This window comes from Barbus barbus (assembly GCF_936440315.1).
Source record: "Barbus barbus genome assembly, chromosome: 49".
Lineage (NCBI taxonomy): Eukaryota > Metazoa > Chordata > Actinopteri > Cypriniformes > Cyprinidae > Barbus > Barbus barbus.
Window position 1 is genome coordinate 2,658,954 of NC_136727.1, and position 20,951 is coordinate 2,679,904.

A 20,951-nucleotide genomic window follows, 5' to 3' on the forward strand; every position below is an offset into this window, starting at 1 on the left:
TGTGCAGTAAGTGACGTACCTTCGCACTTTTGGTTGGTCTCACTTTGCCGGTGACCCGCGGGACATTTGCACTCATAGGAGCCCACTGTGTTAATGCAGTTTCCTCCAGCACACAGTCCTGGGACGGCCTGACACTCATCCACGTCTAATAAAAAGAAGAGAAGAAAGCAGGCAAACACAGTTTAAACACAACTAGATCAAATGGTTTAATACATTTTTTTTTATTTTTAGTTTTTATCTCATGAACAGTACTTTTGCAAAAATGCAGTAAACAACCAGAGCATGTTGCACTCAACTCGCTACCAATAAACAAAAAATTTAAATACAATTTTTACAACCTGGAAGCAATATCAACCAAGTTTTAAGTTCATTTAATTTCATATTATTCGATCTGACTGCAAAAGAGGTCATACTTGTTACACAAAACGTAGCAGTTTTTTTAAACAATGAGCCTTATTTTTGAATCAAAGTGATTTTTTCTTCTCATGTAAAACCAATTCAATTATGCCATTTACATTAGGACGGACTTTACAATTGATTTACACAGAAATTAGTTCTCAATGAAGCCCAAAAACTGGATATGATGTAGTGAAAACAGCATATCTAGAGAAGTGTTTACGTTGCATACTATTTCACATACCAAAAAGTATTTCATTCTAAACATAACCTATGTTTTTCTTTTCATGTAAACCAACATGACTGTAGCAACAGCAAGTCCTTTTATTTCAAATTCAACAAACATAAGTTTAATTTCCAGATTTTGGGTGTCTTTTTATGTAGGAAGCGAAGAACTGAATTTTCCGTAAGGGCACAATCCTGGAACAATGTGAGCCGCAAAAGAAACCTGGCTTTGTTCGGAAAGGAAATACTAACTTTTTACTAAAAGATTTACTAACAGCTTGCGCCAACACAAACCGTCTTTTGGCGTCAGGATTTACTTAAGACACACGCAGTGAAGAATTAGCGCTGAAAAGGTGTGGACACTGTTTTTTTTGCGCCTGACCTTATTGAATATGCATTTGTAGGAGTTTCTCTTTCAGACGCCAAATTTATGGCAGGAGAGTATTAAAATGAATGACGCAATGTGATTTACTAACATTTGCGCCATTATTTAACATCCCAAAAAAGCATGTCTTAAAGCAGGCGGTCATTATGAGAATGAGATGTTGTGTCTGTGATCTTTAATGTGCACATTGTCAGTAAATCACTTGCAGAAATTTCCCCTAACATCGGCGCTCTAATGCTAATTTGCCCTGTTTAGTAAATTTGGCTCCAAAGCTCTTAAATTGAGACTCATAATGGGTTTTGCTCAGTTTAAGGATCTCTCGTAGGTCACTTTATATCTATGACAGGATTAAACGCATGTATCATCTTTGTTAGCTCACAGTCTGGGCATTTTCTGACTTCATAACACAACTACACATCTTCGGTATTGTCTGGATTGGACAGGGCTTACATATCAAGCTAGCACTGCATTTATCTGTCTCTTTATGTTGATACGCACATCCGCAGACCTTCAACCTGTATCCAATAAGCACCAAATCATTGGTTCTGTCTACTAATATAGACCAAGAATAACTTCTTCCATTAAATACCATCAAACACATAAAGACTCTGGAAAGCTCGCTGCACGGTATGCAAATTCTCCCGCCCGAATGTGCACATGTGTGTGCTTTGTACTTCAGCCAGACAGACTTTTGCAAAAGCACTCCGTCTTTGGGCAAATTCAGGCCAGACTTGGAGCTGTCTCTTATGTTGTATATTGAGGGGAGGAAAAGAATATCTTAAGTTAAAGAGAGATGCTTGGGAGGGGTCGTCCTTGAGATGATGTGTGAAATCAGGGTGGCATTTGCTATTTTGGCTTGCAAAATATCTCTGAGGGCGAAGCAACTGGATTGTAAGAGCTGGTTATTTTCATCTGCACTGCTGCAGAATCAGGGTTATTGTTGTTAACTAGATCTAAACCTGTTAAATAGTACATTAACCATTGTGCAGAATCTATGGCATCAATGCAAAAGAACTGAGAACTGATTGCAATGACGTAAATATACTGGATCCTGCAAAATAATACGTAATTCCCATCAAAATAGTTTTGCTTGCCCCAATTGCAAACAAAAAATTGTAGCTGACCAAAAAAGCCTCTCCAAACCAGTGTTAATCATGCTATGGTAACATCATCTACTGAATGTTCATGACCTAATCAAATACGTTTACAATGTGTAACAGGCCTTGAGAACAGAATTAAATCATCCATCTGTGTCCCTGAAAATCAAACAAGAAGTCCAAACAATATGCCCATAATTACAAATAAATGTGACAAGCCATTATGTAATCCCATTTAAAACACTCTCAATGGAATTTATCTAAATATTTGGCTCTACTAAGAAACACAATTGGGAAGTGTCCTCTTGGACAGGGACTGGAGTGGTATGGTTTACCCTAAACAGGCCATGACAGCTCTTAGTGTCATCTTCCGCGTCAGGCTGGTCATTAGGGCAAGAATTCGCCAGACGCTGAGAAGGAAAGAGCTGTTTGTTCAGATGCCAGACGCTCATTCTTACCTTGGCAAGCACCGGTGCGGATGTTGGGGATGAAACCTCTTCGGCAAGGGTGGGGTTGGGCAGGGCACATCTCGCAGGGGTGACCCCACGCTCGCCCGATGGTGGCGCAACACAACGTCTTGGTGCACACAATGCCGCTCAGCTGACCTTGGCACATCTGGTTGTTGACTTGTGTGAAGCACGGCCCAGTCCGGTAGTCTGATTATGGGAGGGATGAAGAGCGTTAGAGAGGTCAATAAGTCCATGAATAAAACATTGGGACATTGCTACAACCAGAATGACTATTTTTGGATTACTTTTAGATTACTTTTGACCTAACTCGTTTGTCACATTGATTCAAATAGGATAATCTTATACCATATTGATAAAAAATTTATTGTAATTAACGAAGTGCATTAAATACTACATTACTTCAGGGTTTCCCAAACTGGGGTTTGTTAAAGAACTGTGGGTGGTTTGTGAGTTTAATGAAAAGCTAATAATTAATTAAATCATAATGAATGTAAAATTTGATTTTTAAATAACATAAGTCAAAATAAAACACTAGAAATGTTTCAATTGTTTACCTGCATGTCATGTGACCATTAACCAGTATCAGAGAACCGTGAACATACAGAATAATTCAAATATTTATTTTTTAATCTCAGTGCTACTTCAAATAAACATATTGGGTGAAAGCGGTTCAGATGACAAAAAAATTAAAATTAAAATTGGGAATCTCTGCATTACATGTAAATAAGAAATTATGTGAATTTGTGCATTTTAATGTGTTTGAAAAACAAAAGCCTTCCAAAGAGATACAAATAAATGGTCAAATAACCTACTGAGTGATAATTGAAATAAAAATGGATAAAAAAGTTACTGTAGTGTGATAAGTATTTTGAAATGTAGTTTAATCTAATTGCAAGTATTTAATTTTTGGACTCTGATAATCTGATAATCAGTTACCCAGCTCTGGCTACAATAGTGAAAAAGCTTTTCATAGGGAACAATACCATCTCAAAACCATAAAAACAGCTTAAACTGGCCTAAGGTGGTGTGCTGGTCTTTGCTGGCCACTATGCTGGTTTTCACTGGTCAGGTTAATCTCGTTTGGTGGAATTTATTTGACTAGCTGGCCAATTGCTAAACTAGGATAAACCAGCCAAGACCACCAAGCCAATATGGGCTGACTTCTGTAATATGACAAGACAAGTGCTAACAAACATTGACACGCAACCAAGAAATCACATTCATTGATAAAGAAATAAGCAGATGCATCTTCTCCATCATGTAGCTGTTTCCCAATCATTCCCATGCTGGAGGTCGGTCTGGGAATGCTCTGACAGTGATTCTCTTCTAATAGGATAACCAGATAATCACTAAGAAATTGCTGGGTTGCATCAATAATGGCAATTTCCATGACAAACCATCTTGTTTTTGGCTGAGGTCGAAATGTGGGATAGTGGTATTAGCTCTGTTTTGACTGTTGGAGATTTGGCCAAGTGACTTCCTTTGTGCTGGTTGCCAATTGAGACGACTTACAGTAATCACATTAACGATGTTTTGAGCATCAAACAAACCAATTCGACACTGAAATAAACTGACCATTTCAGGATGCAGTCATTTCTGTTTAAAAGAACTCAAACAAATGCCCGGCTGTGCGGTATTGCATCTTCCAAATCTTTGCTTTTGTTTTAAAAACATAATTGAACGAGATCCTGCATTTGTTTGGGGTACACTGTGAGAGTCGGTTTACTCTGGTGGGATATGAATGAGATCCTGACCCTGGTCGTTCCTTAAAGAAATTAACAAATCTTTCCATATCCTTCATAATATTGCATGCGAAACAAAAGCTAAATCATATATCCATACCCAAGAGGGAGGGAAATGGCACTAAGAAAGTAGGTCAAGAGGAGAAGACAAAAAAGGAAGAAGGACTTTGAAGATTTCCCCTTCACGTGCCTTCAAATCCCCTTGCTGTCCCTTTTCCTCGTCCCTCATGCGGCCCCCTGACCTGACCGTTCTTCCTGGACGATTTGAGTCCAGGAATGCAAGTCCTCTCCAAGTTGAGGCGACCCACTGTGAGCATCCTATGCACATCTGGGATTGATTAATTGTGCCTGGTCAGGACTACGGTGGGACAAGCTAAGGCCCATATATGTCCGTGCATATCCAGTATTCCAATTCATCAGCCTCTCTATATTGCTGCTTTGACTCATACTGTGAGTGATGATATTCATATGGGTGAAGCCTTCTGGGGCATATCTATGAAGTCAAGTTTTTCTTGATTTATGGATTTGGTCATTTCCCATGTTGGGAGCAAACAAATTCAGTACAAAAAAATAGAGTGTCTATAAGCAAAGACAACCTTGCAACCTCTACTTTGAGGGTTGGGAATCGAACAATTCCAATTCCAGAATCGGATACTTGCTGTAAAATAAAAATTTCGATTCCACCTATCGATTCCTGTGTGCGGTTTTTTCTTTCATCTGTGAGGACCCAACCTGGCGATCTGCCAGGACCTTGGTCACTTATCTAAGTGCTCCAAAGTTTGGCTACACTTGCGATCAGAAGCAAAAAAGCTAAGTATAATATCCGTGATAGCTAAACATGTTGCAAGAAAGATGTCACCACCAACATGACAAAGCACTTTAATTTAACAGATCGTTAAAGATCACGAACACGATACAAACACCATGATTACAATGATTCATCTGTTCCATTCCTCAACCTTGCGACATGTGCGATCACAATGTTGTGATCACTTGGTTCGCCCATGCAGCGTACGCTCATGCCGGTTTGATTTAAACATTTAAATCTGCAGCAGTTGTCATGTATATGAATGAAATAGCTTCACAGTCTTTTCAACTACACACTGTATAATTATTTACAGTCATTGAATCGTTCATTCATAAATTACTTTTGATTGTTTAGTTGTCTAATGTTTTTCCTTCAGTATCGTGAGAGAACCACAATCTCCATTTTAAACAACAACAACAAAAAAACCTTATCCAGAATCATGCAGATCTATTTTGCACACAAACAGCTCTTAAGAGTCCAGTTTTTATGTAGCCTGCTGATCGTTTTCTTGATATTCAACTACAACTAAATGTTTTGCAAAAAGAGACACAGAATAAATATGTTTCATATACTTTTTTTTAATCACATTGGAATCGAAACTGGGAATCGAAAAGAATCAGAATCGATAAAATTCAAATGATACACAACCCTAGAGTGCCACTCCACTAGTTGGTGAACAAGTAGTGAGTCATTTACATAAAGTCGAAGGGTCTACTACATGGGTATCCAAACTCGGTCGGTGTCCAGCAGAGTTTAGCTCCAACCCTAATTAAATACACTGGAAGCAGCTAATCAAGGTCTTACTAGGTGTGCTAGAACTTCCAGACAGGTGTGTAGAGGCAAGTTGGAGCTAAGCTCTGCAGGACACCTGCCCTACATGACTACTTTTTTTGGACATGTAAGTAGTTATACAATACCTACACAACTACAAGGACATCACAAGTTGCTTTGCAGTGAAGGATAGTAATGTAGAAGGTACCGAGAAATGTCTGCCATAAAGAACATCCTTGAAGCTGCTCAGGTTTGTCTAACAACCCTTTGATCTACAATGAAACTGGAGCCTGGGAGTCTAAAGGCTCCTGCCAACATCATTCGGAAGCCGCCACGTTGTTCGAACTTGCCAATTTCTGCACAGAACCATTTGTACGCGCACACGGCCAGAAGAATAAATGCAGCGTAACACGGTAGGTCCACGCTAAAGACTGGACTCCTTTGAGCACTTTAATACACAAGATCGCAATCTCGTAGCAAACAGATCTGCCAGGCAAAAGGGAGACCGGTAAACCTCAACGTCACTGGCAAACTTGGAGGCAATGTGCAGACCTTGCTTCCCAGAAGCAAGCAGACTCATATTCTGGAGAAGGGGGGATGTGTCTGTGATGCAGACAACATTCGGAAGTAATTTCGCCTTGATTACAGTTCGAGTGGCTTGTCAGATCAAAACCATTCACCTACACCCTATCCTGCCAAACGCTCACTCAACTCTACTTTCCGTTCAGTCACCACAGTGTTTCCCTGCCAGTGGCGTCTGCCAACTATTGAGCAGCGTACATTATCATGAATCATGGGGCAAGATGGGGAAAAACAATGCCTCAGAAGGTCGCTGATGTGTGGCATTCACACTTGTCCAAAGGTTGAGCGGCAGCGTAATTTGGCAGGAGGAATTCCAGCTTTCTTCACACTGCAACGTCTTGGCCTATTTTTTATCATCCTTAGTGCTAATGGACCAAAAGGGAGTAGACTGTCATGAAAGACCTTCTAAGAAATGAAAAATCAGCCAGAGGGAAGTTAATCTAGTCTGGAGCGTTAAGCCGTGGGGACCAACTGCAGGTGGAAACCTCAAGCGCAGCCAAAAACGTGCTTAAGAGTCAACGACTGGGAATAGTCGCTCGCTTTGTTGTGACCTATTTCGGTTTAATCAGGATACACACCAAGATAAGAAATGTGTTTTCACTTGGGGAGAAGCAGAAGTTCATTCACGTAGGCCTGAAGAAAAAAGGGGGGTAGAAAGGAAACATTAGACGGTCAAGCGTTCCTGTGAAAGACTTTTTCCGGAGTTTTCCGGACGGACCAACAAGCTCTTTTACTGCTCTGTGATTTACAGTACAGCTGAATAAGACAGGCAATCTCTTCGCATCTTTTCTCTGTTGTACACATCCAAAAAGCCAAGCTTACAACAGTTTTATGACTCCCAAATGAGTCAGTCTAGTGACACTCTGTCCTTTTCATTCATTCTCTTGTAGTTACAGGAGGATTAGTCACATTTCATTGCTCGGAAAACCCTTTTTCTCTAGAATCCAATGCACCACACACAAAAAAACCCCAATGGCATCTGTGCCAAAACAGTGGTAATTGATCAAACTAAAATGGACTAGTGAACCATGACCCTGAGCAAAGTCAGCCCTCGACTGCGAATGAATATTACGCATAGCTTTCTTCGGTGTGGGCCACAGTAAGCAATAACGCAGAGCACACGTGGCTAAACGGAAAACAAATTAGATGGGCCTAACACCATTCTTACCGTTAACTCGCTTAACTCCCTCTATAAACCGTGCCGACTCACAGCTGAGCTTGCATTATGTTCGCTGAACTCTTCTGCAGATGAATGCCTTTCTAAAATACGCAAGCCAACTATTGTGCTTCCGTCTTTTCAGGATCCATTTTCTTTGTTACTACCTCTTTCTTGGAAGACTGTTTTTGTAAGAACCAAATAGAGAGACTGACATCAGGCCTGCATCATCTTTTGGAAATTCTTCAACTTTGTGAAATCCAGTCGCTTGATGATAAACAGGCCTGCCTGAGACAGGCTAAATAAAGAGTCTATCTCTGCTCTGTGAAATGACTAATTGTTTAGATTGACGTTTTTACAACCTACAAGCAAGGACCTTGAGGGTGAGTCTGGGGAGTTTCGGAGACGAGAGTCTGGACTGAATGAATCTGGTCGGGTGGCCCAGAAAGGAGGAAGGTGTCCCGTGGACGGCACTCTCCGTGTGAAGAGATTGTTTGTACTAGTTCAGGCCTGGCTGTGTATACACAGCTGGGGTCTCCATTTCTTGGAGAACACCCCCCACCACCACCCTTTCTTGTCAGAAAAGTCTCCACAGAAACATTCCCTTGTCATTTCTACCCTACTTTATCTACTGCCAGATGTCTCCCAAACTTTTCCACCTCCCTGGGTTGTGTTTTCAAAGGGAACCGGCCTACGATTGCACAAGGGGCTTCGTGAAGGGGTGGGGTCAAACAGAGAACCAGACGCAGGAGGGTGGGGTACCGAAAAAGGGCTTAGGTATTCGGTCTAGTGTGCCTGGGGCGCTTCTCTCCCACAATTCACACGGGGCTGATGGGAACTGCCTTCACGGTCCTTTCATTCTGTCATTTTCTCATAACTCTAGCCAAGGATTTCACCTCTGATAGAACGTCTCGTGCACACGTGAGGGAAGCTTTCGTCCTTTTTTCGCCTTAGATTACCTCATTGTTCCTGCTCTGAGAGACGTGACAACAATGTAAACTGTAGCATTAATTTCACACCGGCTACAGTGAAGGGGGGAAGCGCATCGCCTCAAAAATAAAGTACTGTAAATTACGCCTCGGCGCGCTTCTGGGTCACATTGACACAGTGTTACCACATTCTTGAAGCAGGCCTGAGACGGTAAACAAACCACACATCTTCACAGACGTCAAGACAATTAAGACTTCAGAAAATATGAACTTTGGAAGCATAGCGATGGCTTACCTCTCTCGCACTGCGGCCCAGTAAAACCGTAGACACAGGCACATCTGTTGGGTCCAATACAACGCCCGCCATTTTGACATCCGCTCTCACACACAGCTACAGAAAGCAAAATTGGTGAAATGAAAGAATCTGTTTTATTACATTTTATCCTACAATTAGAAAAAAATACATATAGAGTTCTTGAGTTGCTATATGGTTCTTTGGAATGTTTGGAAAGTTCTTGATTTCCATTAAAAGGTCTTAAGATTAGTAAAAAAAAAAAGTTTCTTTTTTTAAATATACAAAAATTTTAGAAATGACATAAGATATAAATAAAACATTTAGCTAAATTATCTCAGATTGCATTCAAACCCAACTATATATTTGTGTCTGCAAGCCAAACTCTTGTGAAATCATCTATTGTTGTCTGTGTCTGGACAGGTATGTGGTGATTCTGAAAAGAAAAATGCACTTACGCTGTCCACAGTGAGTTCCAGTGTAACCCTTCTGACATGAGCAGGCATCTTCATTACAGACCCCTCCATTCATGCATCTGACGCTGCAGGACTGGACTGTACAGAGACAAGAAAGGTGATTAGAATTCGTCTAGAGTGCTCAATTGTGCTCAGTATAACAAAGAACCATGCATGCAGCTAAAAGTAACCCTGTTACTTGGGAATACCCCCCCCCCCCCCCCCCCCCCCCCCGTGATGAACTGCACTAAAAAAAACTGCTGTGGGATTTACTTTTAAACACTCAGAAATTGCAAGTAAATATCACAAAGAATTACAAAGAGATAGCAAGTAACACTGAATTAAACATGAAAATTTAAAGTAGAAAAACAGAAATAGGATCTAATAATCTTCATTTGCAATTTGGAAAAGTAATTCAAAAACAAGTGAAAGCGTCTGTTAAATGTAATGAAATCGATTCAAAACTGATTAAAAAATGTTCACGAAAGTTTCCACGTGGCATTTTTTTATGTATTAAAATGTCTATTCCATGAAAAACAGTGTGTTCTTGTATTCAATTTTTACACTGTTTAATGATATGAAGATTCCTGCATAAATGTAGAAATATTGAAAATACAGAAAAGCTTTAAAAAAAATCTTAGCAATATCACACAGCCTATTTATTAAGATCTGTTTTCAGAGAAGATATTTTGAACATTCTTCAACTGTACATACATATAACTGTATGCACGCCCATACACTGGTGTATATTTCAGTTTACTGTATCTGCCACTAACTATTTATTTAACTTAATCATACTTACAGTATGTATTGAGAAAGACCCTTAATTGTTTTACATACTTATTGTCTTTCCAAATATCAGCGAGCGCCAATTCAAATTCCTGGTAACTTGTCCAAAAAAACGTGTGGGAGAAAATCAGGATAATGGCTTTTGTTTGCCGAGTAGATTTGTTTTCCAGCGATTTTCACGAAATGGAAATTCTCTTGGCGTAGAACGAATCATTTAGCAAAACTTTCAATAGAGTTCACTAGAGTTTGTATATGAAACCATGGCGATTTAAAATTGCATTTAGATGACATAAGCACAACAAATCATCTCTGATGGGACTTTCGCACCGAGTTTTTCAAAAGATTGATGTCCTCCATTGGTTGCATCAAAATGTTGCTCTTTCCAATCTCTTTCGTTCTGTCTAAACAAAGGCATTGTGTCATTACGCTTCAGTCCAAATATAACTCAAGCTACTGCTTATCCCTGACAAAAAAAATTCCTCATTCATTCCTTTTATCTTCGCCTGTCATGATCTAATCCCTTTAAAGAAACTTAAAAAGAATGAAATAAAACACAAAAGAAAAGATGGGTAAAAGATGAAAATGTTTTTTTGTAAAAATTTGCCTGATTTCACATGAAAAATGATGCTGGATGGAGATTAAACGTGAGAGCTTTTAGTTTTTTTCGCTGATGGCATGCTTTCAACAGCAAGGCCTGTAAATGTTTGAGCATGGGCCGTGTTTTCCTAAAGGGCAGGAAATGACTTCATTGGCTAGACCTGCTGACGGCCCCCTACAGGTGGTTCGCTCGCTGACCCATGCTAAGTGAGCTGCATGTGCACACGCGCAAAACGGGGCTCCCCGAAGCCTGCCACCCCACAATGCACCTCTGTCTGCAGCAGTCACATCTGTCAGTTTTTTACAAGCTACGTTGACGGCAGGAAACATGAGCAAGGCTGAGAAACAGAGGTCCTTTATGGTCGTTTCTTTCTCGCAGCATGGAATGAAGTGGAGATCCGTGGCCTGTCAATGTCCGGTTCACAGACGAGACATCATGGGTTTCAAGATGAAAATGAATAGCTTCTTGAAGTATAGCAGCGAGCGCTAATTCTTGTTCTGCGTTCTATTATAAACCCAGAGATCCAATTTAAGAGCTGTCGGCCAGGGTTTGTGGGTTATTAAAACTAAAACTATTACATTTACCAGACACTTTTATCCAAAGCGACTTACATTGCATTCAAGTTACAGTTTTTACATTTTATCAGCTCTTGCTTTCCCTGGGAATTGAACCCATGACCTTAGCGTTGCTAGCGCCATGCTCTACTATTTGAGCTACAGGAAAGCCATTAAGCTATTAAGTAACATTTTCATTACTTGAAATACAATAAACGTTAACTGAAATGAATTAACTGTAATGTAAAATATAAACTAATTTTATTTAGTTAAGTTTAAGAATTAAAATAACTAAAATAAAACTTAAATGTTTAATTTCAGTTAGTTTAAAATTAGTTTATTTTAAGTTGAAGTACTGAAATACCTAAAACAAAACTTAAACTTAACGGAAATCTGAACTGTTGCCTTGGCAAATAACAAAAATACAAATAAGTTTCAAGAACTAAAACAAATACAACAAAACTTAAACTTTTTAACTTAAAATAAACAAAAATTAGAAATGTTTTTATTTAGTTTAAAGTTGAAGTACTAAAATACCTAAAACAAAACTTGCTAAGGCAACATTTCTGATTTTTGTTCAGCTTAAGTACGAAAATAACTACAACAAAAATTAAACTCATTTTATTTCAGTAAATTGCCAACATTTCTAATTAAATTTTTTTGGTTTAAGTTGAAATACTAAAATATCTAAAACAAAACTTTTTTATTTAATTGAGCTTCCAAGGCAACATTTCTAATTTTCATTTTTAGTTTAAGCTGAATTACTAAGAAATTAGTATTAGTAACATGTTGCAATAAGGTCTTATTAGTTAACATTAGTTGCATTAACTAACAATGAGCGATACATTTGTTACAGAATTTATTTATCTTTCTTAACATTAATAAAAATACAACTATTCATTATTAGTTCATGTCAGCTTAGTTCCATTAAAAATATTAAGATACAACATTTTACTTTAATAATGTATTAATAAAGGTTGTAATGGTACTAAAATTAGTATTTTTCATTAACTATTGTAGTTAAATAGTGTGAATGGGTTAATAAAAAAAAACTATAAAATGACTAAAACACAACAAAATACTAAATTATCCAAACTAAATTGGATAAGATCAAAATAAAAACTAATTGAAAAAAATACTAATTAGTTTAAGAGTATATTAATGATACTAAAATCATGGCCTAACATAACAAATTCGGATGTATGGTAATCAAACATTAATGACGAAGAGGAAGAGGTTAGCGTTACAGTATCTTGAGCACAGCTGCAGTATTTGGACGCTAATGGCTATGGCTAACATCCATGTGGCGGCTTGTTATTTATGGATTAATTGCAGATTCATAGCTGACTCATAAATGTGGCCGATCCCAACCACTGCAGACGGTGCGTGGTCGGGTGAGGCATAATGACAGCATCACCGATCTCGCAAATCCCATAAAGCTGCCAAAACAGAGTTCAAGCGTATGTTTAGCATTTGCTTTCAAACAGTCAGAGGACTGGCTGCCGAATTAGATGGTCAATTTCTCATTGCAGAATAAATTGACTCTGGTTTTACAGTTTACGAGACCGAACCCTATGGTTTGGTGCATTTGGGTTTATTTGTCTATGACCACATATTCCGGGCATTCGTTGAGAAATGACTGGACGCCATTGGCAGAGAGCAAGTGCAGTAAGAGAAACCTGCGCTAATGCTAAACACCTCGTCCAGGAATCACTGACAGTCATTACTTTTCCCAGCGCCATCTAAACAAAGTAAGAGTGCAAGGTTTCACCGGCAGACGTGTGGTCTCAAATTTAACATATCTCAACAGAAAACACTCCTAGCTAATGATTCAAAGGATGAAACGCTATACATTGTCAGAGCGATTTCACAGCATTTCCAGCCAGCTGTATCTCTGCTCAGTTTCAACTCTCAACCTAATAAATCGCTGGAAATGTCAAGGAAAAGTTTGAAATTATGACAAGCCATTCAACCACAAAGGAAGCAAGCAGGGTACAGAAAATTATTTAAAAAAACACATCTACAGTCAAAGCTGTGCCCTGGCGGTTAGCGCACATGCTCCAAGTCATTTCATATCCAGTTCCTCTTTTTCTAAAATGTGCCTATGAATGAAAGCACCAAAATGGCCAAAAATCTGAAAGAAACTAGTCAAAATGTGTTTTTCATACAGCCCAGGGTGTGTTGTTTGACACAAAATGAGACCGAAGTGACTGAACTCACCTGCGGCCGCACCACAGCTAGGGGCAAGATGACCACTGGAGCAGGTGCACATGTTGGGCCTCGAGCAAAAGCCATCCCCACACGAGTTCCTACAGATCGCTGGAGAGACAAATATTCATGGTAAGTGATCAGCAAAAGCATTTTGATCTGTTAGCATATAAACAGGTGGATAGTACGCAAGAATAAATAACTACATGCAGTTTTTGGACACAACATTTGCATGGGTGCAAAAGCATGCAACGTAGTGAGATTATATGGCATATTACTTGTTGCACACTGGGTACTGTTTTCCAAACATACTGTGCAGTAGGGCTGGGTTTTGACAAATTTCACAATTCGATTTGATTATGTTTCACAAGCTTGCGATTCGATTTCGTTTAAATTCAATATTGATTATTTTGGATAAATATCAAGTACAGGACATGGCAAAAAATGTTATGCTGTAAAAAAAAAATACATGAACATCAGTTGGTATTACATTATTATACTACTGAAGGTTAAAATTAGCTCATTTGTACGCAAACACTCAACTAAGTTTTTATAATATTACTTAACTTTAAATTAGACTAATTATATTTGTACTTCAATTCATTTTTTGAAATTTAAATATTTTAAAGGTAGCTGTCATAAAGAGGCGCTACAGCGATCTGTCACTTCACATTAAACAGCGTCCAAAACAATATTTATTTTTTAATATTGTAATAAAACGGACAGAATTTGAAATCTGAGACATTGTCTCATATCAAACATAACAATATTGGGTGGGAAGCGTGCTACAATTATGCATTCATTAACTGAAAACAGGCTACACTAATCGATTCTTGGGATTTAAGAATCGATATCTTTTGGTAAAAATGAGAATCAATTAAAATTGAGAAATCAAGATGTTTTTTACCCAGCCCTACTGTGCAGTACGCTAGTATCAACATAGCTTGGGTCTTAGGTCCAAGCCTTTATCTCTTGGGGGTTGTGTTGTGGTTAAAGGTCTTGGGGTCAAACCCCAGAAAGAGCAATTCATGAACTGGTGAGTACCCCTGATGTACCCTTGTGCAAAGAACTTAACCACAGTTAGCCTAAGGCTAAATGCTAACTTTGTGGTTAAGCGTACTGTGGGTAAGTGGCATCTTCATCATGCAACTTTAAAAACAAATATTGCAGATACTTACGAACTATACACTGGTTCCCACCAGGAAGCGTTTTCCACCCTGGACAACAATAGGAGTGGAAGCGGGAACCACATACGTTGGGCCTGAAACAACGGAAACAAGTCCATTAAATGACAGAAACCAAATATTATTCCTGAACGTTTCTCAGAGACATACAACAGAGTGAAATATATACAGTCTCAAAGACCTCCTGACCCTTCGCAATAAATATGGCTGAATACATACAATGGACTTTCCAGGGAAATGACATGAAAAGAGTTTGTTTTGAGTAAGACCGAAACCAAACTTCCTGAGAAATATTTACTGAAGCTACTATTACGTTCCCAAATGCGCTCATCCATGAGCTGTTTTTTGGCAACTTTCTCACTGAGAGTTGGTTCCAAAGAAAAGTGTATGTTTAGTCATGATATGTGTGATTAATGACAGGACCAAACCCAAAGTTATGTATTTCTCTGCTAAAGTGTGAACAAACCCAGCACCGTGTTTTGGGGCTCGCTGTTTAGTGACTTGATCCAAAACGACCAATTAGTAACTGACAGCTTGGAGGCAAATCGCCCTCAGAATGTGCCATCTTTAGTTTCTTTCCAGCAAGCCCTTAGGATCTCCATCAAACCTGGACCCTTGCAGCGAAAACAGTTTTATTTCTATCAGCACCATGTTAAGCCTGCCGTAAATGTACCTTTAAAAAACCCACAAAGTACATCTGTCTTTCTAAGCACACACATAAATTCCTTTCCTCTACAAGTCAAGATGTTTACAAATGTCAGTCACCTGGGGACGGCCAGCTGTAGTTTGAATCTTTTGATGGATTTCAAACCGCATTGACAGACGACACAACTGCTAACAGCAGAAACCAAGACAGATGTGGAGGGCCTGAAAGAGTAGAGGCCAACGGAGGTTGGAACATGAAAACGGAAAATGCTGGGGAAAGGGCAAGAATCAGTGGGAGGTAAAGAAAACAAGTGGAAGTGAAAAGTTTGGGGGGTTGGGAGGTGGGCCGCGGAAGACAAAAGCAGCAGCGGAAATTAGGCTAGATGATGATGAATTATTAGCAATGTGGAACCATAGAGTCTTATTTCTCAACTGGAGCCTGAAAAATTAGGTCTTAAACTCATGCACAATCATGCCAGGAAGGTTATCCCTGGAGGCAAACCGATCTCTTCTTTCTTAAATCCTACGCTTCTCAGTAGGGATGCACCGAATGCTCGGCTACTGAAATTATTCGGCCGAAAATAGCAAAAAAAAAAGCTCTTTTGGTGTTCGACCGAATAAGTGAAAATGCTAAATAAATGACTTGATCAAATAAAATCATTACAAGCACCGACAGCGAGAGACTGCGTACTGCATCGCATGTCTGCAATGAGAAGAAGAAGGGTAGTTGTTGCTGGTTACTGTATGATAAGTCATGAAATCGTGAAATGGCCTTAAACACTTACTAAATAAACTGCAGAATGTTATGTTTTCTAATACATGCACGAATTGTGTGTATTTCGACAGTGCTGCACGAGCTCGTGGCGCTATCTGCTAGTTAGCCAGGGTTCAAAATCCAAAGTGCAAGGAAAATCTGCACTGAAAAAGTGTTACTCATCAGTCGCTCAGTAACCTTCAAGTCATGGATGTGAGGATGTAATATACGTGACAAACATCTTCCCAAATTCGTAATGTCAACAAAAAGAAGCACTGAGGTCTTCCTGCGGGTTTGCGCCAAAATAAAAGTAAAGTAAAGTAAGTAAAGTCATTACGTATTGTCAAGTACGGTGACCCATACTCGAAATTGGTGCTCTGCGTTTAACCCATCCAAGTGCACACACACAGCAGTGAGTAGTGAACAAATGCACACACACACACCGTGAACACACACCCGGAGCAGTGGGCAGCCATGCTGCAGCGCCCGGGGAGCAATTGGGGGTTCGGTGCCTTGCTCAAGGGCACCTCAGTCGTGGTATTGAGGGTGGAGAGAGCGCTGTACATTCACTCCCCCCACCTACAATTCCTGCCGGCCGGGGACTCGAACCCGCAACCTTTCGATTACGAGTCCGACTCTCTAACCATTAGGCCACGACTTCCTGGCCTAATGGCCAGGAAGCTCTATGAAAAGCTCTATGAAAAAGCAATAAATCCATCAACAATGTTAGTATTCTAATTTTACTGTTGTTCTGTAAAATAATTTAAAAAAGTAAAATGATAATAATGATGATAATAATTACAACAGCTCTAGTAATACATGTATTATAACATATACACAAATAGTGTTCAAAAGTTTGGGATCTGTAGTATTTTCTAATGTTTTAAAAAGTATTTCTTCTCAGCAAGGCTGCATTTATTTGTAAAGTAAATTACAGTAAAACAGTAATACTGTGAAATATTATCAACATTTTTAAATAACTTTTTTGTATGTGAATATATTGTAAAATGTAACGTATTTATGTGATTTTCAGCAACCTGATTCAAGTTGGGGGTCCCAAAAATGACTGAATAATATTTTAAAATTGTTTTGTAATTGATTTTTTCTTTGAAAAGCAAGACAAAACAGAAAAAGCACATTTTGACTATTTAAATTATGCAGTGGTCAAGAAAATTTGGCAAAATACATGGAAAAAAAACAACAACGAGAAACCCGCGTTCAGTATTTGGCTAAGTTTTCATTATATTAAGTTTCGGCTTCAGCCAAGAATTTTCATTTCAGTGCATCCCTACTTTTCAGTTTGTTAACACTTCTTTAAGCTGGAACACTACTTTGGGTGAATACCAGAAAATGCATTTCACACACGCAATCCATGTGCAAACTACTAAATGTATTAGTTGCAGTGCGGTGTGTTTACCAATACTAAATGAAGAACATTTACAAAACCCAACATCTCAAATATGAACCAGCACCTCAAAGAGAGATATAAATTGGTAACGGGTTGTTTGCTACAAGGCAAATACCTGGAAAGACAATGTGACTCCTTCAGCTAGATGGACCAATTCATTTCACTCCACTAGGTCAAATCCTTTTTCATTTACAGGGTCTACCAGTCCTCGGGCCTAAAGAGATTTGCAAGCAATTATTTGCCGAAGATCTCCAGATAAAGCAGGTCAACTTTATGACGTCTGAGAACCCCTCACAAACTGAATTCCAATAAGGTCAGGACAAGGCTGAGATAGGAAATCGGGATGCTTTGACGCCTCTGGCCAGTTCTCGATGAGGTCATAAAAACTTAACAGGACGAAGGAGAGCGGGTTAGACAAAGATAGCACAATTCCATCCCACCAGCTACCACTCCTAAAGAGGTTAAAGGTCAATTTAGAGGAATCTGCTCCCAGCCCCCAGGATTGCTGCTAAGTCCAGAGCCAATGAGCTAATGGCACGGTTGTTTTAACATTATAAAGCTCCCATGTGTAAAGCCTCTGGATCTCTACAGCCTTTCCTTGTCCAACTTGGCCTGTTTCAAGCACCTGACCCTAATGAACTCAAATCACACTGTTGTCTAGACTATACACACTTTTAATGCGACGAGGGAGGAGGGGGGTTGCTCCATATGATTTCAAGTCCCATGTGGGAGTGTTGTCGTTTTCGTGCATAAGCTGGTCCACAAGACACTTCGGAGCAACTGATGGTATCGGGAATAAACAAACAGAAAGCAATTGGCTGTTATGCTTTTTCTTGTTTGTTGCAATACAATGAGTGCATTTGATAAGACGATAAGAATTTCTGGGCATGTTATTATGCACACATAAGGATACACTTATCAGATCTGCGTCTTCCTTTCCACGGGTTAGATGACAAACCCCACTGAAATGAGAAACAAACATACTGCTTTTCCGTTTTTTTGTGGGGTCCCTTAAAACTAAGTTGGCTTCATATTCACAGGCATTTTTTTTTTCCTAAACTTAAAAATGTATTTCTGCAAAGAACAATTCCACAACAAAACATTGTTGGCTTGTAACAAGCTCTTCGAAATCCAAGAAGGATTGTTTTCCTTTTGACTGGCATGCATTTCTAGCTGTTAAAAGAATATAAATCCAAGACAAAGAACTTAAACATCATGCGTTTTGGAAGAACTGGAGCCCATCTTTGGAGTCTAGTGGAGCTGACATTGCCTCGGAGACATGTTGAGCAAATGAAGAGAAACCCTGGCCAAGCCAGCAAGACTTCTAAAAACATCTACCCTGAGCATGCTGGTGGCTTTGTACTGGGCGAAACTCCTCTGGGTTGGCATCGAGAACCACATAATCATATTCTCACCCCAAGCCCATTGCTTTTACAGCAGTCTCTCAGACTTTACCTTCATTTAAGGGGCCCCCAAATGCAATGTGATCAGACTTCTCCAATCTGACGGCCAAATTATGCTTAGCAAGGAGAGCCAGCGAGCTTCAAATCCTACAGCAGCTCTCTTAAACCTTCTGACAACTTGGCTTGATTGGTCAGCAGTTGATCAAATGTGCTTTTTCGTGCAATGTAATTATAATCAGCATTCTTAAGAGCTGTTCTTACACTGTGTTGGTATGTTAAATAGGATTATAAATGGTGCATGGTGGTTATTAGACCTTTCTTTAAGACTACAACATTTGTAAGAAGGGTCTTTATGTTGACAGAGGGAACTGTTGGACAGGAAAGCATGCAAGTCCCTACATCCCTTTGGGCAAATTTGTGTTTAGCATGGGCTCTCAAAAGGGCACTGTGGCACATTTCTGAATTGACTCTGTGCCACATGGTTCTGCTCCACTGATCGGATCAGATACTCCCTCTTAGTTTACCTGGAAAATTGGCTAAAGTGTTCAGTTAACTAATTTTTGAGTACGATACAGGTCAACTACTATTGGTCCCACTTCTGGTACAGGGGTACCGTACAGAATGGTGCTTTTGTTTCTGAACTTCAGTCAGACTCAAAATGTCTGTTTGGCCTTGCTAGATTTGTTTCAGGCCTTAACTGAAAACCCCTTTCCTGATTAAATAAGCATCTGAAAATTAGAGACATATCTCTGTTGTGAAATGCCCTTTCTCACCTCCAGCTTGAAAACAAATGTCCCTTGTTGGAGCCCCCCCGAGTAATCAGAATACCTCATTTCCTGTAGCAGTTTGCAGGGGAGTTATAAGCAAGTACAGATGAGCAGATGATTGGAATAACTGTTTCGAACTTATGAGGGCCGCACAACACAAAACAGCCATTGTCTTCCCAAAAATGAGAAAAATACACAGCTTTGGCTTTGCAGAGACGAATGCAGACACTAAGTTCGAGAGCCACTGGAGGGCTTGGAAAAACATCCATCATGCAATCACTCATCTTTTAATACATTTAAGTGTGTTTACTTCAACTTTCAACAGAAACTAGAGACCTAAAACACCATGCATTCTTCTTGGACATATATAGACGTCAAATTTACGATAACCAAACAATAATATCTTTCAACGGTGCAAGTTATCAGTGGGACATGACACTCATTTTGTCATGACCAACATACTGAGGCATTTCAGTACTTAAAATTCCTTCACAGCAGATTCACAGCACTTCTGCAGCTGGCTCCGTCACATATGTTGCTTTTTTAATCATGCTTTCAACCCAGTTTGGCTCTAACCCAAACAGCACAGCAGGTTGCAACATAAATCTACTGCATTATAAAGTGCATTTAAAGACGATGAATTCAAGCTTTAAAGATGAGATATACCAACCCCCAAATTAATATATTGTACTTCTGGTAATAAAAATTGAGTTAAACCCTCTGTCTCATATGGTTAAGCCATTAGAGTGTCCACTTCAAGTATGAAACTGACAGAGAACAGGAGCAGGACATGACTGAAAAAACTCTTACCCCCTGAGGGACTCCTGGCCTCTCCGACGGACCCTCTGTTGCACCTCCCCCTCAGGTTTTCCAGTGAATCGACTGGCCTGGATGTCTCCATCTCCTTGCGCCTGCGCCGAATGGACCGTGGCCCACCAGATCGCGGCCCATCCGAGCACCACCTTGGCCAGCTTCCACACTCCCATTGGCCCCTGCTGTGCGACTCCTGAAGCGCCGTTAAGCGTGCCTCACCCGCAATAAAACTCTTCCTTTCCAATGAGCTCTTCAGACGCGAACTTCAAGCTTGTGCACTCCAGACTGAACGCTAAAAAAAAGAGAAGATAAAATGCATAGCTTTACTGCTTAGCTTATTTGGCATATACAGTGAACATACGAACAAATGTGCCCCCTCATAAATTTAGCCATTAAATCGCCCACGGTCGATGATGGAGTTTTTTATAAAGTGCAGTATTATTCCAGGAAAACCGTATGGCTCTTTAAGCGCCAGCCTGCATCCTTTTACAGGCCCACTTAGACTTGTCTTAGTGTGTAG

At 39.6% G+C, this 20,951-nt stretch overlaps 1 protein-coding gene across 1 annotated transcript in view; it reads right to left on the bottom strand.

Annotated features, from left to right (window-relative positions):
- LOC306867479 (fibrillin-2-like) overlaps positions 1 to 20,604 on the bottom strand; it is a gene marked incomplete at its 5' end in the record, with an annotated part of 79,373 nt that extends 58,769 nt beyond the window's left edge. Inside the window, 7 exons of the mRNA XM_079413147.1 lie at positions 20 to 145; positions 2,562 to 2,759; positions 8,857 to 8,952; positions 9,312 to 9,407; positions 13,470 to 13,568; positions 14,636 to 14,718; positions 20,429 to 20,604. Of these exons, the coding sequence (XP_079269273.1) occupies positions 20 to 145; positions 2,562 to 2,759; positions 8,857 to 8,952; positions 9,312 to 9,407; positions 13,470 to 13,568; positions 14,636 to 14,718; positions 20,429 to 20,604 (874 nt within the window). The remainder of the gene's footprint in view (positions 1 to 19; positions 146 to 2,561; positions 2,760 to 8,856; positions 8,953 to 9,311; positions 9,408 to 13,469; positions 13,569 to 14,635; positions 14,719 to 20,428) is intronic.
- Between the last annotated feature and the right edge of the window lie 347 nt (positions 20,605 to 20,951).